The sequence below is a fragment of the Cydia pomonella genome, chromosome 11 (assembly GCF_033807575.1).
Source record: "Cydia pomonella isolate Wapato2018A chromosome 11, ilCydPomo1, whole genome shotgun sequence".
Taxonomy (NCBI): Eukaryota; Metazoa; Arthropoda; class Insecta; order Lepidoptera; family Tortricidae; genus Cydia; species Cydia pomonella.
This window is the reverse complement of record NC_084713.1, coordinates 22,802,370-22,820,767: the sequence shown is the minus strand read 5'-3', so window position 1 is coordinate 22,820,767 and position 18,398 is coordinate 22,802,370. Positions and strand designations below refer to the sequence as shown.

The following is an 18,398-nucleotide window of genomic DNA, read 5'->3' as shown; positions in this document are numbered from 1 at the left end:
TCTGGTGACCAACTCCTGACTCCATCATGAGACCCTGGACCTCATCTGGATCGATGGTGTTCATCAGGGCAAATCTATTGAGCCCAAACACGATGGAGTTATGATGAGTAGATTAGGAGTTCTGGTGGCCAACTCCTGACTCCATCATGAGACCCTGGACCTCATCTAGATCGATGGTGCTCATCAGGGCAAATCTTTTGAGCCCAAACACGTTGGAATTATAATGAGTAGATTAGGAGTTCTAGTGACCAACTCCTGACTCCATCATGAGACCGTGGACTTTATCTAGATTGATGATGCTCGTCAGGGCAAATCTATTGAGCCCGAACACGATGAGGTTATGATGAGTAGATTAGGAGTTCTGGTGACCAACTCCTGACTCCATCATGAGACCCTGGGCCTCATCTAGATCGATGGTGTTCATCAGGGCAAATCTATTGAGCCCAAACACGATGGAGTTATGATGAGTAGATTAGGAGTTCTGGTAACCAGCTCCTGACTCCATAATGAGACCCTGGACCTCATCTAGATTGATGGTGCTCGTCAGGGCAACTCTATTGAACCCAAACACGATGGAGTTATGATGAGTAGATTAGGAGTTCTGGTGACCAGCTCCTGACTCCATCATGAGACCCTGGACCTCATCTAGATTGAAGGTGCTCGTCAGGGCAACTCTATTGAGCCCAAACACGATGGAGTTATGATGAGTAGAGTAGGAGTTCTGGTGACCAACTCCTGACTCCATCATGAGACCCTGGACCTCATCTAGATCGATGGTGCTCATCAGGGCAAATCTTTTGAGCCCAAACACGTTGGAATTATAATGAGTAGATTAGGAGTTCTAGTGACCAACTCCTGACTCCATCATGAGACCCTGGACTTTATCTAGATTGATGATGCTCGTCAGGGCAAATCTATTGAGCCCGAACACGATGAGGTTATGATGAGTAGATTAGGAGTTCTGGTGACCAACTCCTGACTCCATCATGAGACCCTGGACCTCATCTGGATCGATGGTGTTCATCAGGGCAAATCTATTGAGCCCAAACACGATGGAGTTATGATGAGTAGATTAGGAGTTCTGGTGACCAGCTCCTGACTCCATCATGAGACCCTGGACCTCATCTAGATTGAAGGTGCTCATCAGGGCAACTCTGTTGAGCCCAAACACGATGGAATTATAATGAGTAGATTAGGAGTTCTAGTGACCAACTCCTGACTCCATCATGAGACCCTGGACCTCATCTAGATCGATGGTGTTCGTCAGGGCAAATCTTTTGAGCCCAAACACGATGGGATTATAATTAGTAGATTAGGAGTTCTGGTGACCAACTCCTGACTCCATCATGAGAACTTGGACTTCATCTGGGTCAAAAATAATAATGCAAACCCTAACGTAATATCAAGTGAAAATGCGTTTTTCAGAAAATCGCAGCCAAATAACACTAGACCTTACTCATAGTGTTGTGTTCCTGCCGGTGAGTAAGGTTGCCAGAGCTCAACGAGGGGCGGGAGGGGGTTAGGGTCGGCAACGCGCATGTAACTCCTCTGGAGTTGCAGGCGTACATATGCGGGCCGTATGCTTGTTTGCCACCGACTTAGTATTAAAAAAAAAGTAACACTGAAAATCCATCAATAAGCGAGTCTGTTAGGCATACTGTAAAAAATGAACTTTTATTAAGATTTTCTAATCGCAGTATATAGCACTTCTCGGAACTCCGTAGCTGATTACGATCGCAACGAATGCCTGACAATCGAGCACAGGTCCGTCCTCTAAGCGCGCTCCGCGCGGACTGAGAGCGGGGCGTCGCTGCTGCGTGATTTATACGTGTTTTAAAAAAATATAAATTTACGGCAATGTAGGTCCCATAGTTACGATTTTTTTTTATAGGTTAACATAAAGTTACAGTTTGCTATAATATTATTTTTAAAGCAAAATATGCGTACAATTTGCGGAAATAAAATATAATAAAACCCTGTTTTCGCCAAAAAAATGAAGAAAACTCGGAAGGTATTTTATCAGTTTTTTCAAATGAATCTTCGATTGTTAATCATTCCAGCCCCTCGTACGAGATATGTTGAATCAAATTGTGGTCATTCATGTACCAAATGATTCTTGTTTATAGCAAAATTGAGAACCGAAACGCCACATCTCACTGCAAAATTTGGAAAAGACTCCCAAAAAACCTCATTAAAAAAGAGGTTTAAAAGAGAAAATGAAAATTTGAACTGTTGGAGCCCCTAGTTTAGGAAACGATTATTTAAGTACGTTATCAGTTTTTGAATAATTACTAATAGTTACGTCGTAATCTTGAATGAAAAAGGAAGCATTTTACAAAATACGCTCGTCTGTAGGAATAAGGACTCTTAAAGCTACTTTATGGAGATGTTCTTTGTAGGTCAACGTCCTATCTAACGCCACTCCAAGGTACTTCGGATACGGGTTGTGCTTCAACAGATTTCCATTGAAAAATACAGTCGGCTGGTAGTTGGCAGACCGGTTGTTAAGGTGAAAACATGCCACTTCCGTCTTGCTTGAACTGGGTATCAAGCGCCATGAACTGAAGTACTTACCGAGTTCCACTAAATCTGACGACAATACTTCCTCGCCTGACTTGAAATCTTTACTCTGGTGCATGCCCTCCCATCTCGAACTAGTTATAATTATTTCTAAATCGATATCAATAGATGGCGCCAAATGTCACAATCAGCCATTACGAAATTGTTATCCTTCATATTAAGAGATATTTAACGTGCCATAAATTAAAAACACTATTAATGAAATGTAAACATTAATAACAACACGAATTCAATGCATTAATTTACAAAATTTGATACCACAATTATATTGCGATTTGCGAGTTTTGCGACTGACTACGTTATGGGCAACAGCGCACGACGGATATAGCTGTCGAAGTAATAATGAATATCGTCACTAGATGGAGCCACCACGATTCTAGTACGTTTTACGCATGATTCGAGTATTCAACTGGATCAGCCATGAGCGGTGGAGGGAAATGACCGAACGGGATAGTCTTATTTATCTTTCAGTAGGAGTAGCAAAGAAAGCGTTATTATTGTTTGTCCTTGTCACATAATGTTGAAATGTGAGGACATTTTTTTATTCCCACCGTGAATTTAGTATAGTTTGTGGTACCTACACATAACCCGACCAAATTATAGATTATGTTGTCAGGGATCTTAAAATGTGTTTTTAATTTCGTCGCATTGCGTAACTTCTTAGCTCAATAGAGGGACCAGAGTTTTGCCCTAAAAGTTATGATAATTCTAAAGATGGAAAAGTTATGCTTATATGGCATGGGACATATTTGTAATATAAAAGTTAGAACGAGCGTCAGATATAAATTAGGTATATATATTCTTTTATTAATGATTGTTATGTGTTGTCGAGGGAGGTAAAATAATGTAATTCTCAGTATACTAAGTGATATTTTTTTAAACGAGCAATTCTTGTATATATATATTTCTGTGATCTCGGAAACGGCTCTAACGATTTCGCTGAAATTTGGTATATGGGGGTTTTTGGGGGTATACAATCTATCTAGATTAGTCTTAAGTTTGGAAAAACGCGTGTTTTCGAGTTTTCATGCGGTTTTCTTTCGACGCAGAATATGGTCGCTAATTTCGTATAGCCGGCCACTGTCCGTCTGGTCCAGCGGGTTAAGACACGGACTGCTAAACGAGTGTAACGGGTTCGTATCTCGCCCGGTGACTAACTTTTGTTTTTTTTATATGTTCAAGTTTATATATAATTTTTTAATTTTTATTGTTTTAGACAAGTTTAATTTAGTAAAAATAATTAGTTAAGATTATCACCTATACACCACCATAATACAATAAGTAAATAGTTATAACCGAGCAAAGCTCGGTCGCCCAGGTCCTAATCTATTATCCTCATTAAACCAAGATTAAAATTATGTGGGCGCCATGAGGGATTTTGCCTGGTGTTTGACGGGGTTTCTTTGGCTACCTAGTGTGTGTGCACTGTTGTGCATCCATCCAAAAAGGTCTAAGCGGTCGGTACGCTCTGGTGAAATAGTGGGGCACTTTAATTACAAAAAAATAATCTCTCACAAGTGGGATCCCCGGATTTATGACTATAAATTTCGGTAATTCGAAATCAAATACGGGAATTTATAGATTAATTGAAAAACCAAATAAACCAGTTATTTTTAAAACCAAATAAAGTTAGGAGAAAAGTTCATTCTCGCCGGGGTTCGATACTCGGACCTCCCGCTCGCTAGTCTACGCATCTCCGGTGAGCCATTGTGACAGTTAATGCAGTTACGAAAATTGCTCATCAGTTACAACTGTACCCTTCATAGTCATGGAAGTCACATGGAATTCGCAACCTTAACGCTAAGATGTAAAGTTCACAATAGGATAAATTTACTTAATCATTACATGGTTTTTGAATATTGAATTAAAGTGCAAAGTTTAAGCTTCAAATATTTAGATTTATTTAATGTGATAATTTGTTAAACTAAAATTAGCTTTTTGTTTTGTGGACATTAAATTAAAGTTATTAAATCCATGACAATACCTCTAAGTTCTTAAGTTAATAGACAAAGCTAAAAATTTTGAAAAATAGGTGGCGGAGCCATGGTCAGGTGGAGCTGAGTGGACTGTAGGTATTTATAGTTAAAAGATGTGCTAGGGAAAATAAAGATTTATTCCAGCTGAAATGGGAGCACGTTACATTTCGAAGGTATTATGAAGAGTGTTTCTATAGTAACAAAAATCAATAATGTCATAGTTTTTAAATAAAGAACATTTAGTTTATTTTTAATGTTGCTAACATTATTGCGCCTCGAGAATAAAATGAAATCCTATTAAATTAAAAGCGTATTAACATGAGCAACATTTAACATAAGTTAACAAGATATGCATAGTATACTAGAAGATAAGATAAACTTAAAGTTACATTTATGTTACGCACACGCTAAACATCATGTTATAATATTACATTTCAGTTCTATTTTACATTTACATTTTAAAGGCATGTTTAAGTTTAACATTTAATTATTAACATTTAACAAAATTAAATAGCACTAAGACCGAGCGCATATAAATCAACCCATAGCTTAGTAGATGTAAACAAAAGCTCTTTGTTTACACTAAAAATAAATACATATGTATACCTTCATAATAGTTTATAAATCTATAGGCAGTACACATATTTTTGTGATTGACCTATTATGAGTATGACCATTTGCCAAGCGTACTTCGACTGCGCGTACTATACCGTCCTTTCCTGGAAACAAGTTAGTTACCCTCGCCATGGGCCACTCGAGAGGAGGTGAATTGTCGCTACGCAGTATGACTAAACTATCAATAGCTACATTTGGCGTAACCGATTGCCATTTAGGTCGGTTTTGTAATTGATTTAAATAATGCTTACTCCAATACTTCCAGAAGGTTTGCTTCATACAGGTTATGGTAGACCAGAACCTAAGCAAATTAGTGGGTTTATTACTTACATCTTGTTCTGGGTAAGTATTTAGAGGAGCACCAGTAAGGAAATGTCCTGGAGAGAGATATGAAAAGTCTTCTGGATCATTGCTTACCGCTGTAATGGGCCGGGCATTAAGTACGCCCTCTATCTCAACAAGCACGGAATTAAGCTGTTCATAGGTGAGGAGACTTTTACCTACGACACGTTTAAGGTGGTGCTTCGCACTCTTCACTCCGCTTTCCCATATACCGCCAAACACCGGACTATAGCTAGGAATAAAATGAAATTGTATGCCCTTTTGAGCTGCGAATGAGGTCACAGTTTGTTTATGGGTTTGAGAAGCATGCAGGCGATACAACTCGGCTAATTTATTCCTTGCACCCTTGAATGTAGATGCATTATCACAATAGACCTCGCTGGGCAGGTTACGACGCGCTATGAAGCGTTTGAAGCAAGCGAGAAAGCACTCGGTCGTTAAATCACTACAGAGCTCAAGATGTATAGCCTTGGTAGTGAAACATACGAACAGAGCTATGTATCCCTTTCCAATTACTGGTTTTCTGATGCGGCTATTCTTGACTGAGACCGGCCCAGCGAAGTCGAGGCCTACCCTCTGGAACACGCGCGAGGCAGTGACGCGTGCTGCAGGCAACGAACCCATCAGCTGAGGCTGCTGCAGTCGCCTTCAGTCTGAAACATATTATACACTTATGTATAATCTTTTTTACAGTACGTAAACCATCTACTATCCAGAACCTTTGCCTTAGAGAACACAAGACTAACTTTTGTCCTGCATGTAGTAAACATATATGTTCATTTCTTATAAGCAAGTTTGTTATAGGCGACTGTTTTGGCAATATTGCCGGATGCTGTGCAGCATAAGGAAGCAACGAATTTTGCAATCGACCACCAACTCGTATGATGCCTTCACCATCAAGGAAGGGAGTTAGTGGTTTTAAATTACCTTTAAGCTGCTTGCCAGATCGCAACATACTTAAGTCATCTGAAAAGAATTGAGCTTGCTCATGTTTGACTATTAACATGAGGGCCTTGTTGAGTTCGACTATAGTTAAGAAGCCTTTAAGATTCTCAGAAGTTGGTTTAACATTATTGCAAAACCTAAGGATATATGCAAGAACACGAGTCATTTTCGCTATAGTAGAGAACTTTTTTATTATTTGAAAGAGATCAGGGTCGTGCGTCGTGGTTGTAAGGCACAGAGCACTAGTATGATCAGGTTTCAGTTCTGGCAAATCGGTAGGCATGGGTGATTCTTCTGAAAAAATATAATTTTTATTATGCAGGAATATCGGGCCCCGCCACCATATGGCGTGGCCTGCGATATCTTGAGGCAAGAGACCCCTGCTGAGGCAATCCGCCGCATTGTCATTAGTGTTTACATAATGCCAATGATAGCCATCTGTCAACTCTTTGATGGCTCGGACCCTATTTGCGACGTATGTCAACAATTTTGCAACGTCTGTCTTTAGCCATGCCAGCACTATTTGACTGTCAGAGAAGAGATGGATTTCATGAATGTCTAATTTTATTGTCAGAGTGTCATGAACTCGTTTTACTAGACCAGATAAGAGCAAGCTAGCATTCAATTCAAGTCTTGCAGTACTAAGTAATTTCTTACATGGACTAATTCGAGACTTTGAACATAATAGCTCAGTACGTACATTATCATGCTCATCTATTGTGCGCAAGTACAAACAGCAGCCATAGGCCACTGACGAGGCATCAGCGAATCCAATCAGCTGATTGGCCACTGTTTGCTCTGACTTGACACAACGCGGTATGACTACTGGCTCCATCAGAGAGAGATCATCAATAAAGTCAGTCCATACTTTACGAATGTTATCTGGAGGAGTGGAATCCCAATTCAGATCATGAGCTGCCCATAACATTTGCATAATAACCTTTGCGCGAACGAAAACAGGACCTATTAGACCTAATGGATCGTAAAATTTGCTTATAAAGCTCAAAATGTCGCGTTTACAATCGTTTGAACTATTGTATGGCTCAGGGCGTGTGCTTTTGAAGACATCAGACTTGACATCTAGGTGAATGCCTAGCGTCTTCACAAAGGCATGATCTTTTTGGAGATCTACTTCTCCTAAGTAGTGACTTTCTTTGGGTACACTCTCTAAGACTAGCATGCAATTCGAGGCCCATTTGTGCAAGTGAAAACTTCCCAGATTGAGCATATTGACCAACTGTGATTGCGTTTGTACTAGTTCTTGTTCAGAGCTGCAAGATACTAGAATATCGTCAACATATGTGTTGTTTCTTATAGCTGACGCTGCCAATGGCATAGAATGTTCATTTCTTTCTGCAAGATCACTAAGACATTTTGTGGCTAACCAGGAACTTGGTTTCATGCCGTAAGTTACCGTGTTAAGTTGAATACACCTTATGTCATTATTTTTGGACTCTCGCCAAAGAATGTTTTGTAGTGATCGTTGAGCTGGATTTAAATTAACACAGCGGAACATTGATTTTATGTCACAAATAAAAAAGAGTTTGTCAGCTCTGAACAATATTAGTATGTCAAACAGATCTCTCTGCACCACAGGGCCATTTAGAAGCATATCATTCAAAGAAACTTTCTTATTTGTGCGCATTGAAGCGTCAAAAACACAACGGAGCTTTGTAGTCCGTGCTTCTAAGCGAATCACGGGGTGATGAGGGACAAAGTTCACAGGATCTTTAGTTAAATCATATTTATTTATGTCAATGTATTCTCCATGATTTAAATCAACATATTGATCTATAAATTTTTTGTATTCAGTGAAAAGAGCTTGATTTTTTGGCATGTGTAACCTCTTTTCTAGATTAAGAAACCTATTGAGTGCTAAGTGAAAAGATTCCCCTAACTCAGAGTTGATTTGCTCTAAAGGGACCTTGGTGGGCAGTGAGACCTCATATTTATTATCCACTAGCTTTGTGGTTTCCCTAAAAAGCTTTTCACAGTAATCTTGCTCTGGTAATTTTTCTGGAAAAATTTCAGGTACTTTTTCAGTTTCCCAAAATGCACTTAACTGTTCGCTTAAATTGTCATTGCATTTACTACAAAACAAAGATGTGACCTGATCAGAATTTCTTGCAGGTAGCTGCGTGCGGCCGGCAATGATTACGCCAAATGCTGTCTGCACAAGCGTAGGTCCTTGTGATGTAGCGGCACATGCTATTGAAGTACTCGTAGTTGCAGCACTCGAGGTTGTAATGCTCGGTGCTAAAGTACTTGCACTGCCTGCAGTCACTGTAGGCTGGAAGGTTGCTAGGTTTCCATTATTGGACTCCAGCTGTGTCAGGAGAATCTGGAAGAAGATACCAGCATCTAGCAATAAATCCACATCACCAGGCTTATTAAAGTCTTCATCGGCCAATTTGCAATTAGTAGGCAATGCAATGTGCGAGATGTCAATAGGAATTTGTGGCAGTTTTGTTGTTATTTTATCAACAACATGGCAATTGACATTTACTTTGAATGGATAAACAGCAGAATGCACATCAAGATTTATGCATTTGTCAATTGCATGCTTAGTATTCTTGATACCAGTTATTTTAGAGTTAGTGTTTTGCATTGGTAACCCCAATATGTCTGCAATCTTTTGTGTTATAAACGATGCTTGTGAACAACCGTCTAATAAAGCTTTGCAATATATAGCTAACCCTGTCCTGGTAATTAGTTTCACACGAGCAGAAGGCAAGAGTATATGCGTTAGACTCGATGTTGCAGACAAAGTTACAGGAGTAGGAGACTCGTCTTGATGCAACAAGCTGTTATGCTGTAGCTTGCACACCTCACACCGAAAATGAAATTTACATTTGCGCTTGTGTTCCAACAAACAAATTTTGCATAAGTTGTTTGCTGAAGCGAACTCGATGCGTTTTTGTGCAGAAGCTAATTTAAAACTCGGGCAACTATATATTCTGTGTGCAGACTTACAATATAAACATTGCAGCTGAGGCTGATGCGCTGACGGCTTTGCTTGTGCAGTTATAGAATGACTGACAAAGCTCTGCGAAGGCCCCTTCTGTACGTCAGTGTTCTCGAATGCTAGGGCACGTTTTTCCACGTATCCTAGGAATTCCTTTACCGTGGGTGACTCATTGTTATTTCGCTCCAGTTGAAATGCTCTGTAGGTAGGCAGGTCGATCTTCTTAGATAGGATGCAAATGATTATGGCATCCCACTTATCTACAGGCTCACCCAAGTTTCGCAGAGCAGCAAGATGCTGTTTTACAACTGAAATAAAATTTCGTAAATTAGTGACATTAGATCGCGTGATTGTAGGCATATCTAGCAGTGTATTTATATGTTCTTGGGTAATTCGAACTTTATTATCGTATCGTTCTTTCAGCAAGCACAATGCTTCTGGGTAGCTGTTGTCTTCTAATGGTAGATTTTTTATTAAATCGAGCGGTTCATCGCTTAAAAAACCTTTAAGATAATATAGCTTTTGCACTGCTGAAAAAGAAGTACACTTATCGATCATGGCTGTGAACATGTTTATAAATTCGTAATATTCTGTGTATTTACCTGTGAATGTTTTTATCACGATCCGAGGCAGTTTGAGGTTCTCCGACTTTACACTTACTCCAGTTGCGCTGCTGCTTGTGGCGTTCACTTGAGGATTGTCCCTTTGGCGGATAACATTTATGATGCTATCTAGCTGCGCTACCAACAAAATGTAGTTATCTTCCACCTCCTCGTCATCGCTGGCGAGGGTAGCTGGTGGGGAAGAAAAAAGCGAGGCAACCTTGCTAGTAAGGCGTTCGTAGTCAGAAAAGGCATCCAAAAGTCTAGCCCTTTTTACTGTAACTAATTCTATCGGTGAATTTATGAGCGCTTCGCGGTCAAGGCTGTTTTTCAAGCGCGTGATAGAGGCTTTAGCGCGACCTCGCGCCGCTATGGCTTCTTTCTGTTCAGCCTCTGACATTTTTACGATTACAATTTTGTATAAAATGCCTTAAACAATCACTAATACACTTAAATATTACAATTTCACACTACTGGAATACACCAATACACGACTAATTTACTAAATATGTTTTTCGGTAAAGAAATTAAATAGTTCAAACACGAAACGGATAATGGCGTCGTCACGTCAGTGGCTGTGAGTTGAAGCGCAGTGTGTTGCGTTCTCGGCGTTCACGTACGGCGCTGCGATTGGTCGAGGAGCTAGTCGCACTCGATGACTGCGCAATGCTGCCGCCCGCACGAGCACGAAGGGATGCGTTCAAGATTGCACGTTTACCACAATGTAGACGAAACGATTTAAATGTTGCTTGCACGCGCTTTCATGATAGCGCTAGTTGGTGCATCATTGCGTTATATGAATCTTGCGTTTTTCTTCGTATTGCGCCGCTCAGCCTTGCAAGACGGCGAAAGAAAAAACGATATATTACAATTCTTCTTCTTTAATTGCGCCGTCGGCGAGAAAAAAAATGTATTACTGCATTCTTTATCCTTTTATATAGCGCCGCTCGGCTCTTCATTCAAGTCGACGAGGTAAAGAATGATTTCTGACCTTCAATGTAATTTACTGCGTGATTCCATCTTCGGCGCTGATCTTTTCCGTTGAAGGACCATATGGCGGAGCCATGGTCAGGTGGAGCTGAGTGGACTGTAGGTATTTATAGTTAAAAGATGTGCTAGGGAAAATAAAGATTTATTCCAGCTGAAATGGGAGCACGTTACATTTCGAAGGTATTATGAAGAGTGTTTCTATAGTAACAAAAATCAATAATGTCATAGTTTTTAAATAAAGAACATTTAGTTTATTTTTAATGTTGCTAACAATAGGATAGTTGCTTAAAAATTAATATGCGTTACGGAAATATTAAGGAAAGTTAGAAATTTCTGTGAATAGCTTGCATTATAATAGTATAATCTATTTTAAAAGCGCCAAATTCATAGCCACGCGCGCTGGACCGTCGACGTGCCGGAGCGCGCGAGCCAATCGTAGCCGACCTAGTGGTAGCGAGCGATACCTCGACCTCGCTTCGCTATGCCGCGCAAGCGCTGCGTTTGTCTTTTAGAATCGTATTAAGGTTTAACCCTCCATAATGCGTGGTTTAAAACGCACATAGCCAATTTTTTGAAGTACATATCGACACAGTATGACTCTAGACACAAACTTTGTGGCCCTAAAAAGTGCTTCAACTGGTCAAATATAAGCATTGAAAGCAATGTCACAACACAAGTAGGGTTGCAAAGCGTCCGTCAAGCGGCGCTCGGCAACATAAATATTCACTTTTAGAGACCCTCGTTTTTGATAAATAACCGGTCATTTGAGACATTTATGGTCATCTTGGTCATTTAAATTTACAGGCTTAGAGCAATAATTAGTCTTATTTGATGTTAAACTTAAATGAGTTAAACTTTTAACTGCTTCATTCGCGGCAGCTGACATTCACAGGGCTTCATTATGCATCTTTCTCAACTATATTGGTGATAAAATAGAAACCTGGTGCATTTAAATAAGCTGCTCTAACTCTATAAACTATCATCATCTGACAAAATATCAATCAAAAGACGAAGACTGATATTTATTTATTTATGACGACCGGTTTGGCCTAGTGGGTAGTGAGACGCTAGTGACCCTGCCTACGAAGCTGATGGTCCCGGGTTCAAATCCTGGTAAGGGCATGTATTTGTGTGATGAGCATGGATATTTGTTCCTGAGTTATGGGTGTTTTCTATGTATTTAAGTATTTATAGATATTTATATATTATATATATTGTTGTCTAAGTACCCTCAACACAAGCCTTATTGAGCTTACTGTGGGACTTAGTCAATTTGTGTAATAATGTCCTATAATATTTATTTATTATTATTTACCAGTGTGCGTTTGCAAATTTAGATTGACAATACGACGTATTATATTTGTAGGTTCGCATTTGTTAGGGTTCCGTAGCCAAATGGCATAAAACGGAACCCTTATAGTTTCGCCATGTCCGTCTGTCTGTCTGTCTGTCTGTCCGAGGCTTTGCTCCGTGGTCGTTGGTGCTAGAAAGCTGAAATTTGGCATGGATATATAAATCAATAAAGCCGACAAAGTCGTACAATAAAATCTAAAAATTTAATTTTTTTTAGGGTACCTCCCCTACATGTAAAGTGGGGGTGAATTTTTTTTTCGCTTCAACCCTAGAGTGTGGGGTATCGTTGGAAAGGTCTTTCAAAACTAATAGGGGTTTTCAAGAAACATTTTTTGATAAAGTGAATATATTCGGAGATAATCGCTCCGAAAGAAAAAAAAAATGTGTCCCCCCCCTCTAACTTTTGAACCATAGGTCCAAAAAATATGAAAAAAATCGTGGAAGTAGAGCTTAAGAAAGACATTAAATGAAAACTATAGCGGACATGATCAGTTTAGCTGTTTTTGAGTTATCGCAACAAAGTTTTCCCTTCATAGTAAAAATACTTGCTTTAATTAGGTACTGATTATGCAAAGCCTATTTGTTTAACTCGGGTGAGAGGTACCGTTTCATCCCTTGGTTAACAATTTACTATACTTTAAGCTCCAGTTTAGCTTATTGTGACGGAAGAGTAACTACGGAACCCTACACTGAGCGTGGCCCGACATGCTCTTGGCCGGTTTATTTTTAATTTAATATGGGCTCATTTTCGATTTCATATTGTTCGTATCGGAGGAACCATAGAGGCGTAGGCGAACCTTACGCAGCCCCTGAAGGCCACCGAGGTGCATCTGTGTGCGTAAGCATACTACCATACAACTAGGTATTATTAGCGGTGCACGGTGGCGCGAAGGACATAACCTTATAAAGGCGCTACGCGCCGTTTTCGTCGAAAAACGCTTTCTAGTCTAGAGGCTATTTCTTCTAAATGGGTTAACAAAAAATTGTGGAAAAGATATATATGAATGTTCATTTTATGTACAACAATAGCATCATTTGACTTTTATCGTAACATTTATAGTTTCACGGCAAAAAAAATACACATACAAAAAGACACGGACAATTTTGCGGGTAACTTATTTTTAAACTAAAAAAATATTTTTTAACAGGTTCTGCGAATACAACACAGCTTTTGCTAATCAGTTAATATTTTTTTAAGAAATCGATCATTTTTTGACATTTCGTGCGTATGCAGCTCGAAAAAGACGTGAACGTCAGTCGTGTGCCAGCTTTTAGACGAGGAGGCTGTATCACTTGTCGCTCCGTGCCTTCCTTGCACTATGAATGCTTGTGCATTTCCCAAGTGCTATAATATCGGAGTAATTGCGGCCAAAGAATAAATAACTGCAGAAAGCAGGGTTGTGACTCGCTTTAGCGCGCGAAACATGGTGTTTCGCAGCTTATTGTTATGAACGTAATGACACTATTTCCAGTTGTGTTTGAGAAAGCTTTTTTAAATATATGTATAATAAGTGTTTTCTAACATGCGCGGACATATAGGCATTCGAATTTTGAGTTTTGTAATAAATTTAGATTCCTAAAAAAATATAATTACTTAATTGATTAACATAGGCTATCTATTTACGTTGTATATAGATAGTTGTTTCTTTTTAAATTTAAAAATAATTAATCGATTAAATTCAGAAACCATAAAATTTTTAGGATTAATAAACTACCTATTAAAACATGGTTAGTTTTTTCTAGGAATGTAAAAAAAAAAGAGTATAAAATCGGCGCTCGGCAACATAAATATTTATTTGCGCAATAAGAAATAAAAAAATCACTGTTATGTACCTTAGTTTCAAATGCCTCCGAACGTGGTGCAATTCCGAAATTATACTCTACTCTACGAAATTAATTTTATTTTGGAAACTAATAATGTAAGTTATAAGGCTGACAATCGCTGTTGTCGTCGAGATATGAACAGGACATTTACTCAAACGACTTTATACAGGCCTAAGCCGCCAATTTAATATGAAAATTTAGTAACGGTGTAACATGCCCCGGGCGCCGTTTCATGTTTAATCGTCTGAAATTCATAGATTAGCATAAAAATGCACATAAAACTCAATTTCAATCAAAAAATCTTAAAATTACAACTTTGATTTGCGTGTCTTTTTCATAGAAACCAAAAACTATTATTTTTATTAAACCACACTCGATACGGATTTATGAAGTGTGCCACAAAATCATAAATAATTCGTGGTGTATGGTGTATTTTGTGTGTGTGTCCTACTGCGAGGTTACTGCGGTACCTTCACCAAATGCATGATCTACTCATATCAAACAACAAAACGTCTGCAAAAGATGATACTCAAATACGAGTATAGCGCCACCCGCGCGCCTCTGCACTGCATCTTATTCTTTGAACGTCGTTGCGTGCGATCGTCATGAGACATGAGATTGTCGCGGGGACAGAGCGCTTAGCTTCGCTCCGAGGCCCCGACGCTCAAGGGCATTGGGCCGACAATCGTCTTAATACTTGCAACTTACGTCAAAAAACATTATCTATTAGTCTATTATTTTGCTTACGTTGTATATTCATACGGAAAATTATAACATAATTGCCTTTTGCATTGTGTAACTGCCTTTTGTACGACAATGTAAATTTTTAACATGAAGTTAACTTTTAATAGTTTGAATTGATTGGCAAGAATCTGAACAATAAAAAAGATTTTTATTTATTTAATGGAGTTAAAGAGGTATTGAGGGTATTCCCGTATATTTTTCGGTCAGTTGAAAATAATGAACGTTACAAGTTGATTGTTTTCTAATAAGAAATCTTCATTACATTTACAAAAAAATAAAATTAAAAAAAGACCGACCGCGCTCGAGTAAATCAAGGTCACGTTTTTTTTTTGTAACTTTGTGACCCTGCAACTCTCTTACATATTAAAAACCACCTTGAGCATGTAAATTAACATACCTACCCTTATTATTTCCCCTCCTCTTTTTTTCTTTTTTTCGGATACATGGTGCGCGACTGACTACCCGCTGACGCGCTCCAGTGACTTTAATTTGATGTTTTTTTTTTACATGTTGAATAATCTGTTTATATCATATATCAAAAATATAAAAAAATATTTACATGATAGGACAAGTATGGCTACCATGAGTTGACATTTGACTTTTACGCCACAGACTGCGTGAACTCGATCGCACCAATACCTACTTTAATGCGAGCGAGATAAACTGCGATCAAGTTCAAGCAGTCGTTAGCGTAAACGTCAAATGCCAACTCATGGTAGCCGTGCTGAATAAGCTACAAAACACACTTTGGTGGTTAAAAAATTAAATAAAATAAATACGAAATAAAATAATTTTATTTATTAATTTAAAATTATGGAAAAAAACGTTACACGCTTTTTTTATTGCAATGTTAGAATGTTAAACACGCAAAGCAACACCCGTTCAGAATCAAACTCGTTCATCCGCACAACTCGCACAGTGTTCAATAGCGCGAGTTGCGCTAATCGTCTCTCTTGTCGTCTAGGTAGTGCACAAATCAGATGAAACGATGGGAAGGTACGGTACGTAGAAACCTAGTATTTTTCAAGCGACCCATATTTGAATAAAGTCTTTAAGAAATATCTGTAAAAATCCGTACTCCTTTTTAAACATTCTAGCTCATATTATGATATAGTACATGGGCGACCGAGCTTTGCTCGGTTATAACTATTTATTGTAATATGGCGGTGTATTGGTGATAATGATAATCTACATAAACTTAAAAAGTAAAATGTGAACTGACAATTATTATTATTTACAATCGATTTTAACCTTACAGCACTTCACTTGTCACAGAGTAACGCCATCTATTGTCAATTTCTCTTATTACATAGGTCATTTTTTTACTAAATCAAACTTGTCTAAAACAATAAAAATTAAAAAATTATATATAAACTTGAACATATAAATAAAAACAAAAGTTAATCACCGGGCGAGATTCGAACCCGTAACACTCGTTCAGCAGTCCGCGTTTTAACCCGCTGGACCAAACGGACAGTGGCCGGCAACACGAAATAAGCAACCATATTCTGCGTCGAAAGAAAAACGCATGAAAACTCGAAAACACGCGTTTTCCCAAACATAAGACTAATCTAGATAGATTGTATACCCCCAAAATCCTCCATATACCAAATTTCAGCGAAATCGTTAGAGCCGTTTCCGAGATCAGAGAAAGGTTTATAAGTTTCGCTTTTTGAAAAAAAAATTTTTTTTTTTGTTTTGCACATTTAAAAATAGGAAACCTATGAATCTAGTTTGTCATTGTGTCAATAACCTACAACTAAATCATGGAAAAACGTTTTCTCTTTTTGTATGGACAATCACGTGGTACACTTCCCTCTTAAGAAGAAAGTGGAGGACGCACGCGAAATCACCTTTTCATACAAACATAGTCCACATTTTTCTCTCTCTGTATATCAACTACAAGTATGCCTCTACGTTTGATTTTTTTCGATAGGAGTTAAAAAGCATTAAAAAATTTGTATGAAATCTGAATTCTATTTTTCGCTCCTAATTTTTATAATAATACACAAATCGAAAAAAGTCAAAAGACAAGGTATGTTTAATATACATACATCAAATTACTTAAAAATATTTTCCTAAATGTCAACATCCAGAGAGGAAAATGGGGACTACGTTTGTATGGAGGACCGGCCGTCCTCTTTCCTCTTAAGCACTTATCACGCTATAGCCACATACGGAAATCGCAAGTGCGTAAACTGTCTAACGAGACACTTCCATATTTAGGTACCTATTTTTTGTAAGTGGTGGCCTTTATTTTTTAAACAAAATTATCAATTGATCATCCTTAAAAATACTTATCCTTTCCTGTATACATGCTCTTTTTTATATTATAATAAATCTAAGACAATACTGCCTAATATATCTCTGAGTAGTTACCAATATACTTTTTTATTGAATATGCACATATTTTTTACTTTCGATTTTGACGAACGTTTTAAATCATTTGTATAAGCGCAACCTTGGGCCTCTCAAGGCCACGTGCCGAGCAACCAATGCAACGCTTAGCGCCAAGAGTTATTAAAACAAATCATACCGCTTAATGCCGTGTTCTTTTTGCCCTAACGTGAAGCGCCAGGTACTAGATACCTTCAAACCAGCATAAGAGTCCTCTTTGATTATGCGTTATTGTGTATCTAAAAGACATAGTTACGCTGGTTTACTCGAATGCTCGTCGCGCCGAAGCAAGGTTAGCGATAAGAACACGACTTGTGATTTGTAACGAAACTTTGATGTCTTAAAGTACCAAATCAAACTACTATTTATAGTACAAAAAAAAGTAACATAAAATTATAATTGACATCATAATTGTAAATTGACTTAATTTGTAAATAAATTTTAATTTCGTCATCAATATCTGAAACGCCATCTAGTAATAATTGACCTTAACAATATATGTGACCTCTAGGTTTAGTGCGTGAAAGCTACAACAGATGTCGCAAGAGAGGTATTTCGACGCCATTTCAACGCATGTTAGTTGTGAGAGTTTTATTAGCTCCGTGCGCCATCTAGTTCGTTACTGTGAACTAAAAAATAGCCTACAGGTATTGGATACTTAGGACGGTGCGCGTTTTTAGTATGGGATTGGGTATCTGTACTAGTATTATATGATCTGTGCTCTGGTAAACAAGTGCTATATCATCAGCGTAAATGAATTTAGTGGACTCAGTAGATGGCAAGTCGTGGATATAGAGGTTGAAGAGACTTGGAGCGAGGACAGAGCCCTGAGGCAGGCCGTTGTTCAGTCTTCTCTTTCGGCTTTTGGTATCACCAAGGTAGACCTCAAATTCTCTATCGCTAAGCATACTCATAATTATGTCTGCCATTTCTCTGCTTGGGATCGCTTTGAGAATCTTACACATTAAGCCTTGCTTCCAGACTGTATCATATGCCGCAGTCAGCCGAACCGAAGGGAGTGTTTTAAATCGACACGAGTTGCGAATTACCTATTCGCACATGTAT

The 18,398-nt window shown here is 38.4% G+C and overlaps 1 protein-coding gene across 1 annotated transcript; it reads right to left on the bottom strand.

Annotated features, from left to right (window-relative positions):
- Window positions 1-4,675: 4,675 nt before the first annotated feature.
- Window positions 4,676-11,291, bottom strand: LOC133523078 (uncharacterized). Its single transcript, XM_061858583.1, has 2 exons — window positions 9,432-11,291; window positions 4,676-8,799 (listed from the first exon to the last, which is right to left on the bottom strand). Exons 1-2 carry the CDS (start codon window positions 10,423-10,425, stop codon window positions 8,771-8,773), a joined length of 1,023 nt encoding a protein of 340 aa, XP_061714567.1. The 5' UTR covers window positions 10,426-11,291; the 3' UTR covers window positions 4,676-8,770.
- Between the last annotated feature and the right edge of the window lie 7,107 nt (window positions 11,292-18,398).